Here is a 25777-nt window from a genome sequence, read left to right on the forward strand (position 1 = left end):
GAAACAATTATTCTCAGTTAAAGTTCAACAGCCTTGCTACACAGTGTAACAATGCAACTTCCTTCATCATCTCTCCCATCTGGCCACTTTTTCTAAGAACCTAAGACCATCTTTATTTTACTGTGCCCCCAAAAGCTCTTGGAAAGTTAGTTTACCACTTTTTATATATTTCTTTGACAGGGCTTTAAAAAAATCAATTTAACAAATTAACTACAATTTTACTAGTGACTGCCTTCTGGGATCTGTCTTAGACAAGTAAGACATTGGTTTTGGTAAATTCCAAATAATTTTCTTTTCTCTGGGAGCAATCTTGAAGACCACCCAAATGAAAACATCAGGAGGTAAACTTCACAATTAGTTTCTGATTACATATATGGAAAGTATTGGAAGAAAAGAAAAATTTATAAATTATGGCTATAGTTCCACTCAGATTTGCTTTGAGAGAAATGCTTTCCACAAGCACCTGCTGCTTGCAATGAAAAACTGTGACTTGTGAGTTCACTAAATATCACATGCCAGGAAGGCAAGCGCTATTTCAAATACTCCCATAAGATTAAAACATCTGCTAGCACACAACTTTAAACAAATTCAATTACCCCTAAAAGGAGAAGTGTATTTCAAAGAACACTCACAGATTCATTTTGTGGGCATTAACTATATAAACAAGTATTCCATCAACTGCAATGAAACAATATGAAAATCATGATACTGTTGTAAAGCACACAGTTTTAAAAACAATTTTTAGGTTGGTTTCTCCAAGAAGAAAATGAAAAATTATGTATGTCAATTTTACAGGAATAAATACTGAAAGAGAAGGTAGCAGGACCAATATAATGCATCCTCATGTAATATCTTGAGCCAAAGGAAAATCTACATATTTCATTACCTCCCATTTCAGGTAGCAGAACAAACACTACTGCCTCCCAACCCAACTAATGTACTCACATGTTGATTTCACTTACTAATGTAAATTGGTCATAGACTTGCATCAGGTCCTCCATTTTGTACTGTTCTAGCACCACAAAATTTTCCAGATTTCCACTTGTTTTTCGTGCACAATCTTGGCAATGCACTATGTAGGTTTTCCGAGAATTACTCTCATTAGTGACAAAAAGCAGATTAAAAACCTCCACCTGTTTTATACAAATGAAAACTGGGGTCAATAGAGATGGTGGTGTTTATTTTACTGCTTCGGTGTGATCATGTACTTCTACTTTAACAGAACAGTTAAAAACATGGGGGAGGGGGAAGGTTTAAGACTGAGACTGAAAACGTTTATATAAACTAAGCTCTTTATATACAGACTGTTCATATTTGCATTGCCAGAGCACCGAAAGCTATACGTCACACCTAGATTTATGAGAAGACTCTGCACTACCAGTATTGTAGCCGCTAGGTATCTAACCCTTTTCTAAAGCCATTCCATTTCTCCACTCATAGTACCCATTAAAGCCAACCAGTATTTTCACTAGTTTGTAGTCTATTGAAATCATACTCATCCTTCAAGAGAGGGCTAAAAGTAATGGATTTCTTGTTTGCTTTGTAAACTCTTATTGCCAATACCAAAAATGAAAATTCTGTCAACTTCCCTCTCTGTGTTTTTCCCACTAAGCCCACTTTCACATTCATTATAATCTGGTGTGCAGTTACTATTAGTTAATTGTAACCTATCCTCCCCCAAAGATTTTAAGTTTCTTCAGACTAGGTACTATTTTGTTGCTCCTCTGGCAACTTAAGTCACAGGAGAAGATTGAAAAGTGAATTATGAACTCCACCAGAAAGAACTAAACACCGAAGCACTCTGAGTTATTCTAAACTCAACCCAATTTATTGACATCTGTGTACATCAAGGTTGCTCCCAATCTAAAATCTCACAACGTTCCTTGTTGGTTAATGATCTACCAGCCAAATGACGACTCTACAGTAGATACGTTAAAGGTTAACTAATAATTAATGAGATGTTATGCCATTAAATATTAACATCTGAGAAGAAAATATCAAAATTGAACACAATGCTAATCACAGTAAAATGCATTACCAAAGAAATTATTGGTTAAAAACCAAAAGCATGGCTGGAGAGATGGCTCAGCTGTTAAAGGCTAGGCTCACAAGCAAAAATATAAAAAACAAAGGCAGCTTTCTATAAACAACTGTGGGCAAAACTACAACTTACCTCACAAATGCTACAATAATGAGCTGGTTCTTCTTTTGTCCGTCCATGCCATATGATCTCTTTTCCTGCAGCAATTAGAGCTTCCCTCAATGTCTGACATTGCTTCAGAGTTCTCAGAAGACAATACCTAAGATAGGGGGAAATTACTCATTACCAGCAGCTAAATATTACATATTTTTCACCTAAGAGATATACCAATTAAAAAATAATACCAAGAGACTTGGTTCTAACATCTATTTTCCTTTAGCTTCTGTTTCCCCTTCCCAGATATTTTTGAGACCTATCTATTTGATAGCTTAAGATAGCATATAACTCACCATGCATTTGAGAGGCCTGAGTATGCAGCAATCATTCTTACCTCTGCCTTCCCAGGGCTGGGATAATAAGCATGAGCTACCATGCACAGTTCATTCGTCAATTTTTCAGATACTATCATATTAAAAAAAAAAATGGACAAATGCTCAGCAGCTCTAAGGATGACAATATGATGTTATTTATAGTTGAGATTAATTGGCACCCAAACATAACAAAAAGGTCTTACTTAATATATAAAAATTGATTCCTTGTTTAAATGGATTATTAACTTGGATTCTTAGCTGGGTGAATTAACTAACCACTCCAAACATCAATTTCCCCACCCACAAAGTAAGGGGTCTGGGGTCTGAATTCCAGATATGAACAGCTATGTTTCTAGGCAGGCAGGAAGGCACATTATCTCTATTCATACCACCTAAATAAACACCCTTTAGTATCATAGGTGTAGTTGTTTGTATAATTCCAGAGTCCATGAGTAGAGAACAATTTATAAATTCGTTAACTTACAAGGTACAAAAGGTAGAAGAGAAACAGACAAGAATTTCTTCATTTTAACATAACAGTAGAATTCAGTTATAATAACCCAATGGAACTTTAGTAATTTGTACCTCTTCTAGTTCTCACAATTTGTGCTGTCACTACTTAGAACTGTTATACTCTTACTCTTCTGTAAATCTTAGCACTCAGATTTTTCCATTTAAACATTATGAAAGTACCATAAAGAAAAGGTTCATCAACTAAGTATCCTCTTGAAAGCAAAAGCTGTATCTATTCTACTCACTGTCTTGTTGCCATACATATTAGGTGTTCAATAAATACTTGATTGTCAAACAATTAAGATTCTAGATATAAATAACAGTATATATCTTTATCTTACTCCCATCATAAGTTAACAGAAAAGTATTGCTATTTCCAGAACCCATAAATATTAATCCCTGGGGAGGGGGATATGAATAAACTTTATTTAGCTATAAACTTAAAAAACCTTTTGGGTTCTAGGCTTTCTTTAAGGATCATATTCCAAGAAATTCACTGTATTTGGTTTCTTGACTTTTTCAATGTTTAAATTACTTAAAACAAAACTAATGCTTTAGGCTGTGGTTAAATGTCAAACCAAAAATCAGTTATCAGAATAAGTATGCATGTGTATATATTTAGGGTATCAGACAAAGTAGGAGCTAAAAACTTTTATCATATTAAAATTCAAGACTATGGCCTTTGCCTCTTCCTACTGTCTTCCTTCCTCTGGGGTCCCATATAGCTCTAAACGCACACATCTAACTCAAGGTTCTTGTTTTAGTTTCTGTGTGTTTGAGACAGGGTTTCACGGTTTGGCTCTGGCTGTCTTAGAACTTGCTTTGTAGACCAGGCTGGCCTTGAACTCACAGAGATCTGCCTGTTTCTGCCTCCACAGTACTGGGATTAAAGGCATGTGCCACTACCACCAGGTTTCAAGTTTTTCTTTTTCTCTTTTTTTAAATGCAAAGCTTCAAAATAGCATTTTCTTTCTTTAAGAAAACAATGCTTAAATTGCAGATATCTAAGAACTAACTCAAGTATGCTTTTATAAAGGTAAACAAAATAATATAAATAAAAACTAATAAAAAATGTCAGGCAGTGGGAGTTATCTGGTATTTCATTTACCTTAGGCTAATTAAATTTTTTAACTGTTCAGTTAGGAGGGTTATCTTTGTATTGTGAATGTATGGAACTTGGGGCCTAAATATAACTAAATTTGTATGAAAAAAAAGACAAGCCACTAGACTAGCTGCATTAGAGGTTTGAAAAGCAGGAAGCCTCAAGCTTCTCCATCTCACACTGCAGTACTTTTTTTAGTACTCTCCATGTCCTACTCTCACTCCTTCTAGCATCCCCCTCCCCTCTAAAAACACAGAGCCTTGGATCTATAGCTCATTACTCATAAAAATGAAGATCCATCTTCAATGATAATTATCTACTTTGGTAATTTAGCTACAGTTAGAGGATGCTAGGAATAGTCTGCAAATCTTCACTCTGTAAATTTTATTTTCTGTTACAAGAATCCTAGAAAACCTTAGTTTTCTGAAACTGTATAACTACACCCTTTCTTTGCTTTTATCACTTTTGAACACTGAAATTTTGTGTTCAGCAGCTGAATCAGAGAATTTAGAGGCAAGCAATGAACAGGCTTTAAAAAAGATGGATTTAAATGCAAATCAAGAAATTCAAGGGCAAATGAATCTAGAGATGTAATAGGATCAACCATCTCATTACCTGGCAGCAATTAAGAGTTCATTTTACAAAGAATTGAAGAAATATTTAAAAAATGCCATTTTGTGTTAAGCACATCTTAGGAACAGGGTCAGAAATTCTTTTAGCAGCTAGAGAAAAACAGTTCAACACTCAAGTTCTGCTTTATAAATGTTTGGATGTAAAACTATGTAAAAGACAGATGATAGCTGAAAATAGTGGTGTCTGCAATCTTATTAGCACTAACAAGGCAGAGGCAGGAGGATAAGTTTAGATCAGCCTGAACTTTAACTGTCCAATAAGATTCTTTTATATAAACATTTAAAAAAAAAAAAAAAAAAAAGACAACCACAGAAAGAGGCTGCAAGATAGTACATTTGAAGTTACAAAGTCCAGCCAAAAACTAATTTGAAAAGATAAGTAAAATGTTAGAGGATAACTTCATAAGAGAGAATAAAAATGAAAACATTATATTCATAAACTGATATACTGAAACAAGATGTCATGGACATGAACATGAAAGGACAAAGAGAGAATCTTCAAATGAAGGAAGACTTTCTAGCCCATAGTGGAAATTCTTAATTTGAATGTATCAATTTGGGCAGGAAAATGGTGAAAGGTACTTTGTGCAACAAAAGAATGCCATGAGGTAATAGCACCGGGGCTATTTAAAAGAACAATTTTTGAAACAATAATTTCAAAAAATTTTTCTTACAAAATTTATATTTTCAGGTGAGGTTCTAGGGACAAGAGAGTAACAGGAATGAACCCACTAATGATATTTTATAGAAGCTAAGAACATACAGAATTATTCTGACATTTTAGGGGCATTTTGACTAAGTTTCTAAATTACAGAAGAAACAAGGGTTAACCTGACATGGAACTTTACAATTTTTTACAGAATACAATCTGCCACTAAGAATACCCAGAGGCATCACTCTTAACTCAGCAACAAAAAGCAAATGAACATTCTCAAAGCTCTCACTCATACTATCAGATCAGGACTGTTTATCCTTTGACAACAATGTGTATCCGAATATCACAGAGTTTCATTTAAATCAAACACATGACTAAAAATCAGGGTCTTGTGCATCAGAGCTGGCAATGGCAGTGACCACATCTCCAAGCCTGCAGCATGCTGCTGGATGGCAGCGTAGACTGAGACAGTGAGCACAGCTCTCAGTGCTGGCAGTAAAATCGCTGCCACTATCTTGGATAGACTGCAGCTAAAAACAACTGTGGCTTTCATTTTAGCAATGTTGTTGTTTACCAGATAAAAGACTTATGGCCAGAAAAAGATAAAGATTTACAGTAAAGACAGATTCAGGTTAAGAAAAACCGCTAAAGGTTTACAGTGTGTTTTAAAAGCTTGGGAGAGAAAAAGAAGCAGGATACAATGGTTTAAAAAAGAAAAAAGGAAGTAGAGTAACTGGGTGTGGTGGCGCACACCTTTAATTCCAGCACTTGGGAGACAGAGGCAAGCAGATCTCTGTGATTTCAAAGTAAACTGGTGTACGGAGTGAATTCCAGGGCAGCCAAAGTTACACAGAGAAACCCTGTCTCAAAAAGTAGAAGAAATAGAGTAATAAAAAAGCCATGGAAAGATGGAAAGCACAGAGAAGCTTTGGATAGTATACGCTATTCTGTTGTCTTTAAATTGTTGGACTGCTGAGGAAATAACAACTGTTAAAAGAAATACTGCTGGATTAATTCCATTTATATTTTTAAAAAATGCTTTGACTTCAAAATTTAAGTCTAATGACAGGTTACTGGGGAAAAGGATTTCTATATTTGTTTCCACAGAAAATGAAAAGCTGTGGATTCCATCCAGACTAACATGGTTGATCAAGCAAGACCCCCCTGAAGCAATGTCCACAGGACAATGCATCCTTGCAGACCACTACAGCCAGGATATCTGCATCTTCTTAGGAATCCCATGACAGCGGCTACTACCAGCAGGAAGCAGTTTGGAAAGAATGATGCCCAAATTCCCAAATATTGTTTATAAATGTTTGTTTTTGTTTAAATGGGGTTGTTATATTGTTATATATGGTTAATGACCACAACCAATCTCTTTTTAAAGGTAAAAAGGGGATTATAGTATAGGTAAGAATAGTTTGTTTTGGAATAGTATTTATTGATACAAATTTAAGGTAAATTTTGTGATATGTATATTTCTCCTCTTGTTTAGGTATTATGTTTATATAGCTCATTTAAAAATAATGTATAATGTAGTACAGATTATAGATAATCACCTATGATAGTCAAAACTTAGAGTTAAGTTAGTTAGGTTTTCAAGATACACATAGATGTATTTGAGATAAATAGGTACTCTTCAAAACTGTCAAAGACCTACAGAATATGGCATTTAAAATGATTTAGGGTTTTTCTTAACAGTGAGGCATAACTGCTCCTGGAAACAACGCCTGCGTAAAAAAGGAAGATGGACATCAAAGAGTTTCCTTTCAATGTGGCAAGACTAGCCATTTGGAAAATATACTGCACTTTGTCCGGACTGTTTGACTTCATGTTGTATAAACTGGACATGTAGGACCCACAGGGCAGTGACTGCTGATACAAGATGGACATTGCTACAGAGTTCCTGCTTCATGGAAGAGTCTGCCAGACAGTCTGCTGGACACAGAGAAAAGTGACTGACAAACTGCCAATACAGGTGGACAGTTTAGTTTCCTCCTTTGCTGAGGACTGTGCTAGACACACTATGGCCTATAGGCTGGAACATTACAGAAGAACTTCGGGTGACTGACCAGACAGTGAGTTCGTTGTCTCTGTCATTTCTAGAGTTTATATATTATCCTTCTGTGGTCTTTGAAGGAGTTGAAGACAGATGGTTATAGTTTTCCTTAGTTAAGATTAAAGATAAGTTACATATAGGACTTTAGACTCACAAAGATAGATGACAGAATATTTTCTTTAAATCTTGCTAAATGTTAATGGACTAAATATTGTTAACTGTGATTCTTATTTTATAACTTTGTGTGATATATTTTGCTATGTTAACGTTAAAACCCTTCTTTTTATTTTAGACAGAAAAGAGGAGATGATGGGAGATTTCATTCTGTAAATATGTTTCTCTTACTGGTTAATGAATAAAGCACTGTTGACCAATAGGAAAGCAAGATAGGTGGGACTAGGAGACAAGAAGGAGAGAGGAAGTAGTAAGGAGGAGTCAACATGGAGAGACTGGAGAGAGCAGAACACCAGCCCTTCTCTCTGGTAAGATGAGACCACGTGGAAGTACTTAGATTAATAGAAATAGGTTAATATTTAAGACAGAGCTAGCCGATAAGAAACTAGTAAGTGGCCTACAGCTTTATATTGAATACAGCATCTCTATGTATTATTTGGGGCTGGCGCAGCTGTGGGTCCAGGTCGGCAGGAAAAAAAAAAAAAAAAAGAAAAACTTACATAACAAGGTCTCACTAAATCAATGATAAAATGAGTAGTTTAAAATTAATTCCTGGACCCAAAAAAAAAAAAAAAAAAAAAAAAAACCACAAAAAAAGCAAACATACTAATCATGTGACCAAAAGGGGGAAAAAAAGAAACAACAGCAAAAAAAAAAAAAAAAACCAGCAGCACATTAGAAGGTCAACAGCATTATCACACTGTAACACATCCTAGTTAACTATGGACCAAACTTTATGTGTCACCAATGCAGTGTTAGGGGAAAGTAGAACATCTCATTTGTAAAATAGGAATAAAAAAAGTTAACATGTAAAAGTGTCTTCAATTTGTATCTTAAAACCTTAAAATACTATCTACTTTTGAAAAGCAATCTCATCTAGTCCATGTTGTTTCTAATTTGCTTGATCCTTACAAAAGAGATTCTCCCCACAATACTTCTAGTAGAGCTCTGACTGGGAAAAAATAGAATTTTAAGTAGAGAATCAAATGATTTCTGTGATCAGGCAACTAAGAACCACTGCAAAAATCCCATTTAATATTGAAACTAAGAAGGCTTTTTTCAGGGGGAGGGGCAATTGATAAGTGGGCAGTGCATACATTAACTTACACTAGTGAATTTCATATTCCTTAGATATGTTAAATGGTCCTATGCTTTTCATTATTCTTGGGAGAATGAAGTATCTGGTGGTGATTCCTACAAATTACTTTTTCATGTGGCTTAACCAAAAAGTATGTACACATGTATGAGAATTTATTATATGAGAAAACCATTTTCTTTTCAGTCAAAAAAAAAAAAAAACAATCAAAGGAAAGGAATGTCTTTTTTTCTGGAAAGTATTTCTTAATGGCTGTTTCTATTAGCAGTGTAATCTACTGTTTAGTTTGAGGATTAGATAATAATTATACATATCACTTTTGAGATAATTTTTGTTAATGTAAAAACTACATGTCACTGTCTGTGCTAACTTGTATTCTAGAAGGGAAGCCCATGACTAAATATATTGGTCAATTTTTGAAGAGCAAATACAAGTCTATAATGGCATATTATTAATATCCCCATTTTTTTTTGTAAACTCATTTGTTTAACCTGGAATTATTTACAGATTTCACAATGACTAGCATATGTCTTACTTCAGAAACAGTAATATGTTTGATTTTAGGACGTTGTGATCGATCATGTTGAGAAGTTTATCTACTCTTTTTTTAAATCCAAAAATTCTGAATTCCCCTAATACACTTGGCCTGAATACCATTGTACGCCTTTGATGAGGTCATTTCTGAACCTTCTCACCTTGCTCAGAAGTGCTTTCCCACCATTCATTTATGGATGTGACAAGATGTTTTTCTGATGGTGCTCTGGATGTGGTATTAAGTTTGTGTATTTAAATTACAATGGCTCTCTTATATTTGAATGTTTGTTTTCCAATTAGTGGAACTGGGAAAGATTAGGAGGTGTGGCTTTGTTGGGGTGGGGGGGTGGCCTTTGAGGTTTCAAAAGCCATTCCCAGATAGTTCTCTGCTTTGTGCTTGTGGGTGGAGATGTGAGCACTCAGTTATTGCCCCAGAACCTGTCTGCCTACCTCCATGCTACCCGCCATGATGCTGATGGACTCTAACTCTCTGGAAGCATGAGTCCCAAGTTAAATGCTTTCTTTTATAAGTTGCCATGGTCCTGGTGTTTTATTACAGCAACAGAAAAATAAGTAAGATAGTTGGCTTTAGGTGCCATTCTCATCCCGCCATGTATTAATACACGTAGTTTGTATTGTGTGTTTTAGCAATACTGGGGATTGAAGTCAGGAAAATACACCGCTTAAAAAGTTCTCTAGACACTGGAAGACTCCAATGGACTTTATCATTGTATTTCTTTCATTCTATTTACTTATGTGCACCAAGTGGACCTACATAAATCCTCATTCATTAGCCCAGAGCCTGCAGTCATCATCAAATATTCATTAAACGAAAGAATGAGAACAAAATGTCTGGATGGCATAAAGTGTACATTATAACAACAACTAAATGCATTATAAAAATGAATCTTATGAAACAAGGCCAAAGTAGCTTAATTTGTGCTTAGCATTTTCTTTTTTATGAAAAACTATTTTTTATTTTGAAGCAGGTGTGTTCTGTGCTCCTTGACTCTCAACAATACAATGTGTCTTAAGTCATTTTGCAAGCTGTAGGGAAGGGAACCAGGAGGATTTTTTTTTTTTTTTTCATCTTCCTCCTGCCAGAGCAAGCCATTCCTGTATGAAGTATGTCTGCTGGTGCTTTCCTGTGATCCAAGGAGATGCCTTGTGACATCATAAAGGATTATTTCATATGTCATATCAGCTTGCCAAAGAGAATAGAAGGAACCATCATGTGCTTAGCATTTTCAACTGATACATTTGCAAAAGAAAAGCTTCTTAATCACGTCTGACAATCTAAGCTGGGAGCAGAATTAATTTAATGAGGAATGTAATCAAGAGTCATATAATTAAGATATTTTGTAGTGCTAGGTAAAATAGAGAATAAGTAAATACAGTTGCTCAAGACATCACAACAATAAAGAAGAGGATAAACCTAACCTTGCCTTTTGGAGTTGGAACATCTTCCTCTCCTGCTTAAAATCCTGATGGTAAGCAGCAACCCCTGAACCAACATATGAACTTCTTACCATGTCCCAAAAGTTCATGGAAAAACTTCATTTTGTCATGTTGATCTACTCATTACCACTTTTCCTTTCACATTGGCTCTAGTCACACTGGTCTTTTCTCTCACATTAGTAGTCTGCACTTTTCCTCTAGACCTGAAACATCCTATCCCCAGAAGTTTGCCACATTATTCAGATGTAAGCACAAAATCCACCTTGACTTTCAGATACCTTCCTTCATACCTTTGGTAAAAGTAGCATTCTTACCATCTCTACTCAAATATTTTTCAACTGTATCATATACATAAAACATTATCATCTCTCAACCCCCCTGCTTGGTAGTCTCTCCCTATTACAGCACTTAGAAAGCTGAGAGAGATTTGATTGCACTTCATGAAGCTGTGTTACTACTTTACCTTGCCTGCCCAGGCACCTTCTGAGTGGTATAATAAAGAGCTGAATGGTCAATAACTAAGTTAAGAGAAGATAGATGGTACTTTTGGGAAGAAAGGAACTCTGGGAAGAAGAAAGGAAGATTTCACCAGTGAGTTGTGGAGGGAGTCAGATGCACAGTATGGAGGAGAGGTAATGAGCCACATAGCAGAATGTGGATTAATATAAATGGGTTAATTTAAGTCATAAGAGCTAGGTGGGAATAAGCCTACACTAAGGCCAACCTTTCATAATTAAGTCTTCGTGTCTTATTTGGGAGCTGGCAGTCCAAAGAAACTGACTATACTAGAACTTACGCCCCACAAAAACAGCAAATTCTTTATACCAATGTGTCCTTTAGTAGTATACAGTAGTTCTCAACAGTTCTTGAACAGGTTTTGAATCTAACTATATTTAGGATACCGTGACCCCGCCCCCAAAAAAAGCAGGTAAATTTTAGACTATAAAAACTTTAAAAGATTGAGAATTTTCATGAAGTTGTTGGATTAATCACAAATTATAAGTGTTAAAGAGAGGGCCACTGTGCTAAGCAGAGATTATAACTTAATGCATTTTATAAATCTGTTTCCAATTATAAATTCCTAATCAATTAAAAATATAATATAATGAGCTACCCAATCTACACAGATATTACTTAACAGCTTTTTTTTTTCAATTATATGATCTCACGGGTGGCAGTTCATGCTTATAAATCATCAGAACTCGAGGGTGAGGCAGATAAGAGATTGCCAAAAGTTCAAGGCCATATTGGACTACATAGTGAGTTCTAGGCCAATCTGAGATACAGGGCAATACCCCATTTCAAAAGCAAAAATAACAAATATTAGTAAATAATTAAGTTATATTACCTTTTGATAATCTGAGTTAGTCAACATGGTCAATAACTCTACCCACCAAAACCAAACAATCAGCAAGCAATGAATTTACTATTCTAAGAAATGTAATTGTTCTGAGACTAATAGGTAGAATGAATAAGACAACTGCCAGTCATGATCAATTATATAGGTACATTACATGTTATGCTTTGATTTTGTTCCTTTTTATCTTCATATATATTTTACCTGGTCCTAGGATAAGGTAAAATATGCAATTGATAAAGACAGACATGTTACCTTGCCAACATATAAAATTTGATTTAGGTTTGAAATAATTTTTAAATAATTAGGATTATTTTCAAAAGATAGCATTTTGAAAATAGCACATATGAAATTACTATGCCTTCATGAGAAGTACTTAATATAAATACTATACCAAAATATCAGGAAGTGTACAGCAGATGAAGTTTTGAGGCCATTTCTGCAAAAGATACTAGTTTTGCAAAAGATACTAGTCAAACAAATCTGGAAAATATACATTATAACTTCTCTTCCATAAAAATATTCAAAGTCTAAAAGGTTTTTGAAAGATAAAGGATTCAATTAATTCCACCATTTCCCATATATCTTTGGTGCATGGATATTCATGCATATATTTGTGCAGGTGCTGGTACACAAGTATGTAAATGTCAGGTGTCTCAAATGGTTCTCCACCTATATTTTGGGACAGGATCATTCAATGAATGTAGAGTTCATCAATTTAGCTCAGGTGGCTGACCAACGAACTCCAGGGTTCTGACAGTCTCTGGCCACTAACGCTGAGGTTATATACACTAGCTGTCACACCAAGCTTTTGACTTGGGTTCTAAGGATCTAAATGCAGATCCTCATGCCCACACAATGGGTAATTTACTGATTTAACCATCACCCCAGCCCTCATTATATATATATATATCTGGAATTCCCTATCATTTGGGAGTGAAAATTACAGTATTATAAAAAAATACGTTGAAAATATTACTTCTAAGTAGAAACTGACAATGAGTTACAAACACACATATTCAAGGTAAGTGACTAAGATAAGAATTTATGCAAACATATAAATGCTTAAAACAGCTAAAATATGGGGAATTTTGGAAAACTGACATTTTCTTTAGCTTCCTATATTAACTACTCTCTAACAACAATTATTCTGTGATATTCTTCCTTTAGTGACTAAAAGAACACATTTAATATTATAATTAAAATTCTACTGAGAAAACCAGTAGTATATAGAGCAGGGAAGCCATTAGAGAGTGAATCTTCTGCTGTAGAAAAAGTTACAACTGTAGTTCTTTTTAAACCATAGTGGGCTATTTGGAAGGGTACTGTACTTGTAGCAACCAGATTCTATTATTTTGTTAGACTTCTGGATCATCTTGCTTTACTTTAATATTAACATAATTATATGGAGGGAAAAGTATTTGACAGTCAGTAACCATCCCCAAGAGTTTAGCACAGCAATTTTAGAAAGCACTTACTTAATCATTTCGAAAAGCTTTGGATCTGAAACCTTGATATTTCGTGCCATATTCCAGGAAAGATGAACCATGGGTACTATTGACTTCACACTTTGCAATTTGTTCCATTCGTACCGTTCCACAGCCAACTTATACTGGCAGGCTGAGGGAGGGGAAAACACTAAGTATCAAAAGATGTAAAGATAACTAACCACTCACTGATCACCTCATGAAAATCTCAAAGCATCACAAAAAATTTTTTTCTATGCTTTATGTTTTTCAAGACAGGGTTTCACTGTGTAATTTTGGCTATCCTGAAACGTACTTCATAGACCAGCTAGTCTGTCTCTGGCCCCCAAGTGCTAGGATTAAAGGTATGAGCCCCTACTACTACTTGTCATACAAAAATATTTTTATGTTCTGTGATAAGTATGGTAATAATCATCAGTAATAATCATATATAGTTTCCTATAACTCTATGCCAGGTACTATATTTAACTAGCTTTTTTAATCCATTATTTCACTTGATTCTTAGCATTACCTTATTATCAGCACCAGATGAAGAAATCAGACTGGAGAAATTAAGTAATTTGCCCAAACTTACAAAAGCCAAGTCCTAGTCCAAATCCCAGGTCTTTCTGGCTCAAAAAGCCACATTCTTAATCTCAGGGCAATACTATCTGAGGACAGGCATAATTCTAACTGTATTTCAAAAAAGAAAATACAGGAGAAAAAAATGAAAATATAAAAGAATGTATTTTTACTTAGTTTATTGTTTTTCCTCCCTCAAGAGGTCCCTTTATAAAACAAAAATCAAGGACATAAAAAAATCATTATATATAAGCATTTCATTTGTTAAGGATTTATGGTTTTAGATTATTAATAGTTAACTAACATTTAATTTTTATAGTAAAAATTTACATTAGAAAGGACATTTTTTTTCTAAAGAAAAAAATATTTATTATTTAGAATTTTTTTTAAGGTTAAATCTTTTTTCAAGCCTATTCTTTTAAAATACCTGTAAGTGGACCAACGTTCCAAGCAATGTTGTTGCACCAGCCAATAGCTTGAACCCAGTGAACAGTGCCTGCATTAATCCAGACAAGATCTCCAGGTCGCTGAATAAACCTATATACAGGAACATTTGCTTCATAAAGATCTTCAAGGTTGGGCCACCAAGAACCCATTAAGAAATTCAAATTATTTCTGAAATAAGAAAAACAGAGCAAATGGATAAAGGACTCTAACAAATTCTTTATAAAAAAATAATGTCAAGTTTTTTTTAATGATAATTAACTTCAATAAACATTAACTGGTAGTATAATTAAAAAAAGCTGTATGTATGTAAAGAGAGAAATTAATTAGAGCAAAGTACAGGAAGACATATCAAAGGCAGCATTACTAGCTTGAATTTATTTCAAGTTTCAGATGGAATCTGTAGCATATTTTTAATTCCAATTTCATGTCAATAAGTCCCCACACCACTTTCAGACATTGAACCCTGCTCTTCCTGCAGTACCCAGAAATCACTAAAAGATAGAGGATAAAGAAGAATTCATTTGTATTCATAAAACAAGAACACTATACAAGTACCAGAAACTCCACTCAATCTGGTCTGTACTGCTGCTTTGACTCATAAGGAGGAAAAGGGGTACAATTTGTCAACTTCTATATTGTTTGGAAGATCAGCTAATTAAAACTAAGCAGTTGAAAATAAACTTGTACACATCATGCACAATAACTGTGACCACTACTATGACCACCATTCTTGGAAATGTTCTATAGATCCTATTACTAATCTTGAATTTTAATATTTTGCAGGTTTTACTCATCATAAGATGAGGCACCTTAGAAAACCTACATAGCAACCTTTCCTATAAAAGAATTTTATACATTTCAATTAACCACTTCAAATTTTATAATTTTTGGGAAGAAGAACTCATATAGTAGAAATATTTGCTTAAAATCTAAGAAGTAACTGCTACTTCATATCACAGAGAAAAGTAAACAATGATGTATACACAAAAATATAACAGTTTAATTTTATAAAGCTGACAAACTATACCCTGCTGACATTTTATAAACAAATTTTACTAGAAGACAAGATATTCAAGCTTGAGTTATTCCCTAATGGTAAGCATGTTCACTTACAGAATTTCTTTCATGTTCTACAAAATTTACAAAATGTTTTTTCATAGAATACATGCCTTTTAAATAAGTATTTTAATTTATCATTTTAAAAATGAAACTAATTTAACTCAAAATTCCTAACCTCTAAACTCATGCCTACTACTATAGCTCATAGAGTAGCTTCATGGTACCTTTACTATAAATTTTCTCATAACATAAATTAAGTGATTTTAACATGAACTTTTCCACTAAATGGTAACTAAAAGCTAACTAACTATATATACCCACATTAGGCTATCCAGTTTGCCCTTTACAATTATTATTTTAAAATAATTATGTCTCAATAAAACTCAGTTTGGAAACCTACTTTTCACAGAAGTCATTCAGAACACCCCAGTAACCTTCAGGAACAACAAACCATTCACAGTCACCTGGGCCAATATTTATATTAACTGAACAGAAGTTATTATTTTCTTGATGACCTAAAAGGCAATAAATAAATAAATAGATCAACATACTATTAATTCTATAGAAAAATGTGTCTTTACACATGAAACCTTTAAAATGTTAAATACATAATCTTATTTAAAGATTCAGTTCTCTGTAATGTTGAGTCTGACTTTATGACTGAGTTTGGTCAACTACTCCTAACTTAGTAAGAGCTAACATGGAAGGAAAAGTAAGAGTTTAGGCTCTAATAGGATGCTTGGCTCAGTTGTAACATTAACCAAAGCAAGCTGTTAAAACATTTTTTAGCTCACTTTCCTTATATACAAGAATAAATACAGTTTCTATAAAAATGCTACTTTGAAGATGAATGAAATGTTTAGAAAGGTGTCTAATAAACAATATATATTAGTTATAGATACCATTACTTTTTCTTTTTCATTGTCAACAAAGCCTGGTTTTAAAAACAGAGGTATTTAGGCTAGAAAGATGGCTCAAGTGGTAAGAGTTTATGCTGCTCTTGCAGTTTGATCTCAGAAACCACATCAAGGGTTTCCAAGAATATCTGACACCTCTGGCCTCCATGGGCACTTGCATTCATGTATGTACACATACATACCCACACAATTAATAATTAAAAAAAATAAAGCTGCTACTGTCAAGGATTGGCACCAGCAAAAAAAAAAAAAAAAAAAAAAAAAAAAAAGGCAAAACAGGAGATTCTTCCCCCTCTCCCTCCCTCTACACATCATGATCAATTTTATCAGAACTCAGAGAAATAATCATAGGTTTACTGCCATGAAATAAATATCTGAACAAAAGAAAGGTAACTTAAAGCTAGTAGACATTTGTAGTATAATACTTTATATCTTAGCTTCCCTTCATTGCTGGCTAAATGGTGAACTTAAAAGACTGAAAATTTTATGTTTCTGGTGTAGTGTCCTGGTCCCTTCAATGACTAAAACAGAAACAATGTACTGCATTAACACGCTAGCAAAAACAGCTGTTCCTTGTCTGAAGAATTGAATAATAAGATCAAAAAACTGGAACATCAGATGGAAAAACTGGCAGATAGAATTTGTTCCATGTCTGAGGATAATGGCAAGCTAGCAGATAGAACATTGTTCCTGTAAGGCAGTTTACATGCCATTCAGATAATATCTAAGGATGAGAATATTACAAGCATAGAATCATTCGCAGTAGAAACTGACTGATTCAAAGAATTCTCTGGAAAGTTATATGATTCAAGAAGTTCAAACATTCAAAGACACAATGGTGAACAGATTGCAGGCCTTAGAAGACCAGAAGAAGAGGTACAGGTAATAGGGCATGAAAGAGATTCAAACTTTCCTCCACCTTTCAGGGTCAGGGGAGACTTGCTTAAGGCTTTCCCTGTATCTCTTACTGAAAAACCAGCAACAACAAAAAACACCCCAAAGGTTTCATTACATTATCAGTGGGAACCAATAAATATGAAAGATTTAAAAGGTATAAAGGAAGCAGTAGTCTCTTATGGCATGCACTCATCATATGTGAAACAAGTAGTAGAATCATGGGCAAGGAATAACAAGGTAACCCCTAAGGATTGGGATCAATTAATATTAGCTGTCCTTGAAAATTCATCTCAATCAGAATGGAGGACTTTGTGGAGAGAAGAAGCAAAAGCTCTTGAACTTCAGGGCTTAAAGAAAGGTTATAAAGGTTATCAGCTTGGGATAAGATTTATGAACCAGGGGAGAGGATAGAATCCTATACCAGGTTAGGTAGGGATAGAGAACACTTCAGCATATTTCTACAAAGATTGTCTAGAGGAATACAATTAGAGGTAGCAGACCCAGATTCTAGGCAAATACTCATAGAATCATTAGCTTATGAAAATGCAAATCCACAATGCACACAAGTGCTTTGGCCCTTAAAAATCAGATCAGCACCCTTGGATGAATGGATCCTGTATACAGCCAACATTGAGTAATACGACCATGACACTGAAGCTCGGGTAGGAGAAGTGATAGTGAAAGGTTTAGAAGACATTAAGATAACAGATGTCTTAACTGTGGTAACATGGAAGCTTGGATAAGAAAAGCGATCTCCAAAGGTTTAAAAAGACATCAAAATATCAAATGTTATCATTGTGGTAGGATAGGACATCTAAGAAGAAATGGTAGGCAAAGCATTCCTAGGAATAACACTCCTAGGAATAAATCAAACAGAAGGCCTCAGCCTTCTGGATTATGTAAAAGATGTGGCAAAGGCTGACACAAGACCAATAAATGTAGACAACCAGAGACTGTAAGGAATCCCTTTACAATCGGGGTTGGGGGGGGGGGTAGAGGTAAAGTTAGGAAGGGTATGGTTTAGATGGGATATAGGTAGATTAACCTATCTTCTTATAAATTACCTTAGTAATTATTAGTTATATACAACTTACATTGTTATAGATTCTTATATGTTGTAACTTATGTAAAATTAAGTTTGTATTCCTTTCTCGGACAACTTGTATATTTTGTCATATTGTGTAAAATCTTTCTGATTACAACATTTTGTACACAGTATCTTTATCATATTCCATGTATGTATACCTTTACATATGATCAAGACATTTTATATATTGATACAATTTATGATGCTTTTATCATGTTGCACTATACAGTTCTACCTCTGGTCAAGACATTTAAATTCTACCTCTGTTTTAGAGATTTACATATATATGTGTACACAGTTATATTGCTAAGATAATTGTCCCTGCTATTACTTATGGAAGTTTCAACTACTCGTATAGCTAGGCTCATTTGTATTACAGATTATTTTCACCCATGCTTCTTATACCTATGAGATTAGTCAGACATAGATGTTTGATCGTCAAACATTTCATAGACATGCAGAACATGACATTTAAATGTTCTAATATTAGTACTCGGTTGACATGAGACACTGTTGCTCCTGACAGACCCGAGCATTTCGCGAGAATATGTTGGGCACTGATATCACTCCTCCTGGAGTCCATCCTCTCCTCAGCTAATGGCCTCTTGGGCAAAAAAAAAAAACAAAAACAAAAAACAAACAAACAAACAAAACAAACAAACAAACAAAAAAACCACTGCCCACACCTCGACCACTGATCTTGGACATGTCCTACTGTCATATAAGCACAAGTGACAATACAATGAAAGATTCTATTAATTAAGGAATATTATTTGCAGAAAACAGCTCAAACTGAATGTTTTTCAAAGCAGAATCAACCTGATAAAGACAGAAAAGAAACAAACAAACAACAAAAAAGAAAAAAACCAATAGCCTGCCCAATATTTATATTGCTGTCTGTCTAATGATGGAACAGAAAGTAGAACATGGTTCTCTTGCAGTTCATACCAGAGATTTTTGTCTTATATCTAACTATACAGAATTAGGTTTCAAATGACATGAGAATAAAAGTACAATCATGGTTCTAATATTGGCTGTACATAAAAGTCCCCCGGGGAACAATTTGTATTGTTTGGAGGTTTAATAATACTCATTCTCAGATCTTAAACCTCCAAAGATAGATTATATATTCTACAAAGGAGATTCATCTGAACAGCCAGAGATAGAAGCCAATGATCTCTATTAAACAGAAGCAAATGGTCCTATTTTGAAATGATTCTTAAGCTATGATTTATTCAGGTGAAAAAAGAAAAGAAGGAGTCTGGATTTTAAGCTATGCTTACTTCAAATAAAAAGACTAAAACATGTGACAAGAGATATGCAACCTATAGGTACTTTATTTCTTATCATTAATTGATGCTAGGATTAGAGTGATTGCTAAATATTTCAAGACATCACTCTGAAGTTTCATGTCAATCTATGGGGCATGAAGAAAATACTACATTAGTAGTAAATGGAAATGTGAAAGCTGAAAATTACTTGATACGAAGAAAACAATTCAAAGAAAAGATATGACTTATAAAAACAGAACAGTCTAACTGGTGGCAAAGAACACAGGATGAGTCTAGTAATTGCTCCATATCAAGTGCTTTTGAAACTGTCAGTTGCAAACTAACCAGAAGATGGTAAGCACAGTTTCTTTTTAAAGCTAAGTAGAATGGAATAGAATGGAAATTGTTAGTTTTCAAATGAAGTTGTTGTTATATACAAGACATGCACTAGGCCATGATATAAAATAAGTACATCTATTATGACTGTGAGGAAACACTGCCATTTTCTTAAAGTATGCAGGAACAACAGCTGTTGGGCCATAGGGAGTTCTAATGAACTTTTAAAGAACAAAATATTAACATTAGATTTGAAAGATATCAAGGGGGAAAAAATCTTGAACTAAGTCCTGTAAAATGCATCAAATCTTGTAAGAACAATAATCCTTTTAGTTCTATTCGTTTTAAATGAAAAAGAGTCTGATTCTCTTTACAAGTTTCATCTTTTGTGATATATTAGTAAAATTTACCTGGTGTTCTACTTCCTGGAACTTTCATGTATAGTTGAACTGTGTTCATGCCCAGTATAGTATGACCAACATGGCTTAGAAGATTTCCTGCTGATACAACTCGCACAAAAGCAGGAAGTTTAGTAAGCTCATGTAGTTGCAGCTTCCACCTATAAAGAAAAAAGTAACACCTTGCTACAAATATTTGTGGAAGTTACCTATTTCTTCGAAGCTCTTATGTTCTAATCAAAAAAACAAATCTATAACTATTTTATGTTCACATAAGAAATAATGGAATGTTGAAATTACCTTTCCAATGAATTACATTGTATTAAAAATATAGACCTATAATGTAAATGAAAAATTAACTACCATAAAATTAGAGTATTAGTTTTAAAAAAAGATAGCATACAATAGTCTTAAGTTAAAAGAAAATTTAAATGTAAATTCTAGTAATTTACATGTCACTTTAGAAAAATGACAGGGAATAAAATAGAAGAAATTGTTCCATCCGTTCATAGAATATCACAAGGACTTACTTTTTGTCATCAGACAGGTCAATGTTGGTCCCAAACTTAATGGTTTTAAAGGGTCCTTTTCTCCTTTTCCCAGAACTTAAAAAGAAAGATGCAAAATTACAAGCATATCTTTTAAACAGAAAAATTAAGTGGAAATGAAAAATTACTTACTTATCTGATGATGTAGATTCATTATCAGAGTGGTCTTTATGGTGACTTCTTTTCTCGTTTTCTTCCTAAAATAAAAGGCAATTTTAGTTTTGTATTCCTCACATCTGGTGAATCTTTCCTTCTTGCCACTCAACTACAGATTCTCAAAGTAGCTCCATTTGCAAGGAGAGAAAACTGATATAATTCACTGTAATTCAATATAACAAGACAGGTTTCATTTAGATGCATTTTCTTTGTAGGATTGTAGAAGGGGACCTGACACAAGCTGGAAAAGGAGGGAATCTCAACTAAGAAAATGCTTCTATAAGATCAGGCTGCAGGACATTTTCTTAATTAGTGATCGATGGGGAAGAGCCCAGCCCTTTGTGGGTGGGTAGTGCTGGGCTGGTGGTCCTGGGTTCTGTAAGAAAGCAGGTTCAACAAGCCACTTGGAGCAAGACAGTAAGCAGCACCCCTCCAAGGTCTTGAGATTCCTGTCCTGTTAGAGTTCCTGTCCTGAACAGCGCTATGGAATTGTAAGCAAAATAAACCATTTCCTTTTGAAGTTGTTTTGGAAAATATATATATTTTCATGTAAAAATGTTGCCTGTACTGAAAATGTAAAGTCAGAAAAAGATTTTAAAAAGGTAAGCAAATCTAGTAAATTAAATTAAATTTCCTGTGCAAGATATGCGAACAGCAGACAGAAGTATTCGAATAATAATTCAAAGAACTAATTTCTGTGGATGGTTTATCTTCAATTTATGGGAGAACTTAGAAAGTTCTCATTATAATACATGGTTTTAGTAGTGTTTCAACGATAAAAGTCCTATATGGGGCTTCTTAAATAATAATTGTGATTAGTTTTAAATTTCAGATTTAAAAATTTCTATATATGTTGAAATGATTCCTCTCAATTTCTACCTCTTCCTCAGAATTCTTTTATGAACTAAGACTGGAAGGAAGAACACTAAAATTTCCAGAAAGAGTTTCTACCTGATCTGGCAGAAGAAAAAAAACTGAAGTGCACAAGATAAGAAATTCTTTAAACATAAAGCAAACTCCAGACAGGTGTGGCCTCCAAATCAGTGATTCTCAATAAGGAACAAACAACTCTGTCTTCTAGGAAATATGTGGTATGTCTACGTGTTTTTGATAAGACACAAATGCTGCTAAATATCCTATAACACACACAATAGCTCCCATATCAAAGAAATATTAAATCAAATTTTCAATAGTACTTTAGATAAGAAACCATGCTTTACATAAATATTCCAGATAATCTGGGAAACATCTTTCTAGGCAGTAATTCCCTCTCTGAACAATACTTACAGAATCAACTCATACATTTGTTTAAAGTCAACTAGGTAGTACTTACAAAGGGGTTTTATGTAACATAATATAACCTGATAATATCTACTTTCAAAACTACAAAATACAACATTTTTCTTAGTCTATAAAATAATCTCAAGGAAGCAAACACTTACTCTCAATGATTCTTGGAATGAGGAGGCTTGATACTGAGCATATTTAGCTATTGTAGTATGAGATCTATTACTTTCACAATGCCAGATTTTCTTGGTTCCAGTAGGGTCCCAGTTTTCATCAGCTGGTTGTAACAACTGTGTCCTTACTTCGACAATATGTTCATTGTTAGCTTCCACCAAAGTTTTAGTAGAGAAAAGTCCCAGGTCTTTAATATAAGCAAGCCATAAATAAATAAAGTCAGCAAAAACAAAACAAAAATGCATCCAACTTTCCCCCTCCTTTTTTTTGTATTTTAAAGAAAAAGCATTGTATAGAAATATATCCAGTTCCCCTAAAAGCTGACCAGATCATCTACATAACTGGAAGGCTTGGTCATACCCAATGCTCATGTTACTCCCACAGAGTCAAGAGTTCAATGGTCTCATTTCTCATGTACTTAATTTTTGTAGGTACTAGCAAATACCAATGAGTATTTGATGAGTACACTTACATTTTATATTTAAAGTTTTCCTAGTAGCAAACATAAGTTACTATTATATAATTAGATAAAAAACCAACATTGTCATCATTATGCATCAAATCATGGACTTCAAATAAAAATAATCAAGACCCCCAATCCATATCAGAAAGAAAATATGTGTATGAGTGAGTAGGGGTAGGTAGTAACATAACTCTCTACTGATACTTAAAAAGGATAAAAGACATCATATATAGAAAACATTTTTACTGAAAGCATACCTAATTTAAGAGCTCCAGCAAGGCCACGTATTACTGTAACAGGGTTGTTTGGATTTGTACAAAACTGATGTAATGGAGGAAAGAAAGCATCACGTTTATTTTCCAACTGTAAAATTAAAATTAAAATATGTGGTTACATCTCAGGAAAACACAGCTTTTAACTTAAACATTATGCCTATCCATGTAAAGGTTTTATTTCTTGTGTTCCTATTTTTTTTCTATTTTCTAGTATTTTTGCATTTTGATTTTAATTATGACTAGATAGTAAGTAACCATATATATTTTTGTGCACTATATGTTGAACAAATTATGTAGCAAAAATTAAATTTAAATTTCAAAACCAAAGTCTTTAAATATTATTGAACCTTAAAAAGGAAGCAGGAGTGGATAGGTAGGGAGACTAGTTCAGTGGTACAGTTTGCTCAGCCTCCATAAGGTCTTCAGTGCAGTTTCCTGAGATCACGAAGGCACAAAGTATGGACTGGGTTGTAGGTTCATGACAGAGTGTTTATCTGACATACAGGGGGCTCTAGGTTTTATTTTCAAAACTTTCCCTATTAAAAACCACAAAACTAGTACGAGTTGGAAGATCTTATATAGAAGCTGGGAGTGGTGGCAGTCACCTTTAATTCCAGTACTCAGGAGGCATATCTCTGAATTCCAGGCCATCTAGAGTGATACAGTGAGTTCCCTTGACCAAAAATAAAATTGTTTTTGCTTGGAGCTATGGCTCAGTGGTTATGAGTACTTAAGGCTCTTGCAGACGAAGGACCTGATTTTGATTTTCAGCTCTGTGAATGGATCACCTGTAACTTAAGCTCCTGGGGACACCTACATTCAAATGTACTTAACCTCCCATTCACATAATTAAAAATAAGAAAAATTAATCTTAAAAAGATTCTGTATGATTCTATACATTCTTGCTGTAACATTATCCCTAACTTATATAAATAAATTATCAGGCAACATTGGAAGTTTGCTAAAGGATAGAGTATGTAACTCAATTGTAGACTACTTAAAAAGAGCCTAGGATTCAACCCTAGCAGGACAAAACCAAGCAACAAATGAAACAATTATTGAGGGAAGATACAGAGCTTGATGGTAGGATAGTTGCAGTTAATCAACTGACTGGTTATCCTATCACGTGGACTAACCTTGAGGGCATGATAAATGAAATAAGCTAGTCATAGAAAAAAATGCGGTTCCATTATATAAAGTAGTGAAATTCATAAAAACAGAATTGTGACTAACAGAGCTTAAGGAGATGGGGAAAAGAGATGTTGCAAATGTAGATTCTCTGGCAAGATAAGGTCGAAGATAGGTTGTACAACAACGTGAGTATATTGAACGGTACATAACTATATGCTCAGAAAGGGTTGAGATGGTGAATTTTGTCATATGCTTAAAAACTCAGAGGGAAGAAATCAAAAGCTCTCAAACAAAATCAAGAATCATTCCCAAAGATGTAAGACCATTCAAATCTTATAATCATAACTTTATATGTATTTAATTTTGTTTCATGTGGAGAGGCAGTAAGAATAAATTAATACAGTAGTAGCAGGATTTGTGAAAACAATTAAGAACTGCTTTTTTCAACTTTTAACTTATCAGATGCCTTAATATCTATGAAATAAAACTGATAGTTTATCTATTATTCTTTCTTCATTTTTTAAAATCTAAGCATGCTTGCTTTAAAAATCAATTTAATTTCATGCATATGAGTGTTTTGCCTATGTGTGTATACCATATGTTTGCCTGGAACACACAGAGGCAAGAAGAAGGCAGCAGATTGCCTGCAACTGGAGTTAAGGATGGTTGAGATATCATATGGGTATAGATAACCGAACCTGGGTCTTTCTGGAAGAGTAACAAGTGTTCTTAACTGCTGAGCCATCTCTTCAGGTCCAATGACCACATTCTTAAAAAACATTTTTTTTTTCTTTTGGCTTTTCTTTCTTTAGGGATATTTCTTTTAATATATGTATGAAACAGAATAAATGTTAAGGTCCATTACAACTGGTAGACAATGCTCAAAATTAAGGGAAAGTATTTTTTACTTATTCTACTACAAACTATAATCACAGAGGAACTATGGGTACAGTAACAATGTTGTAGAGTGCCTGCCCAAAACAGGGGTTTAATTTCCAGCACAGCAAAACAACAACAAACAAAACAAAACAAAAAAAAAAAAAAAAAAAAAACAAAATTTCTAACATAATCACAGATGAAAAAGTATTTGCAAAACACCATAAAATCTTTTTCAATACAACTTTTTTGTTGTTGTTGTTGCCAAATATTCACACTGCTGCTGATAACTATAAAATTTGCTGAGTAGCCATGC

General features: G+C 34.0%; 1 protein-coding gene across 9 annotated transcripts in view; it reads right to left on the bottom strand.

The window, feature by feature from the left end:
* Window positions 1-25777, bottom strand: part of Kdm6a (lysine demethylase 6A) — a 126063-nt gene that overhangs the window by 541 nt on the left and 99745 nt on the right. For 5 of the 9 annotated variants that reach the window (XM_051179506.1, XM_051179512.1, XM_051179508.1 and 2 more), the window contains 10 exons: window positions 23437-23542; window positions 22698-22903; window positions 21232-21296; window positions 21082-21156; window positions 20564-20712; window positions 16046-16160; window positions 14567-14754; window positions 13570-13711; window positions 2174-2300; window positions 946-1133 (listed from right to left, as the gene is read on the bottom strand). In XM_051179506.1, the coding sequence (XP_051035463.1) occupies window positions 946-1133; window positions 2174-2300; window positions 13570-13711; window positions 14567-14754; window positions 16046-16160; window positions 20564-20712; window positions 21082-21156; window positions 21232-21296; window positions 22698-22903; window positions 23437-23542 (1361 nt within the window). The remainder of the gene's footprint in view (window positions 1-945; window positions 1134-2173; window positions 2301-13569; window positions 13712-14566; window positions 14755-16045; window positions 16161-20563; window positions 20713-21081; window positions 21157-21231; window positions 21297-22697; window positions 22904-23436; window positions 23543-25777) is intronic. The other 4 variants (XM_051179507.1, XM_051179513.1, XM_051179510.1 and 1 more) reach the window with 1 other exon arrangement.

Source organism: Phodopus roborovskii, unplaced genomic scaffold, assembly GCF_943737965.1.
Source record: "Phodopus roborovskii unplaced genomic scaffold, PHOROB, whole genome shotgun sequence".
In the NCBI taxonomy this organism is placed as follows: Eukaryota; Metazoa; Chordata; class Mammalia; order Rodentia; family Cricetidae; genus Phodopus; species Phodopus roborovskii.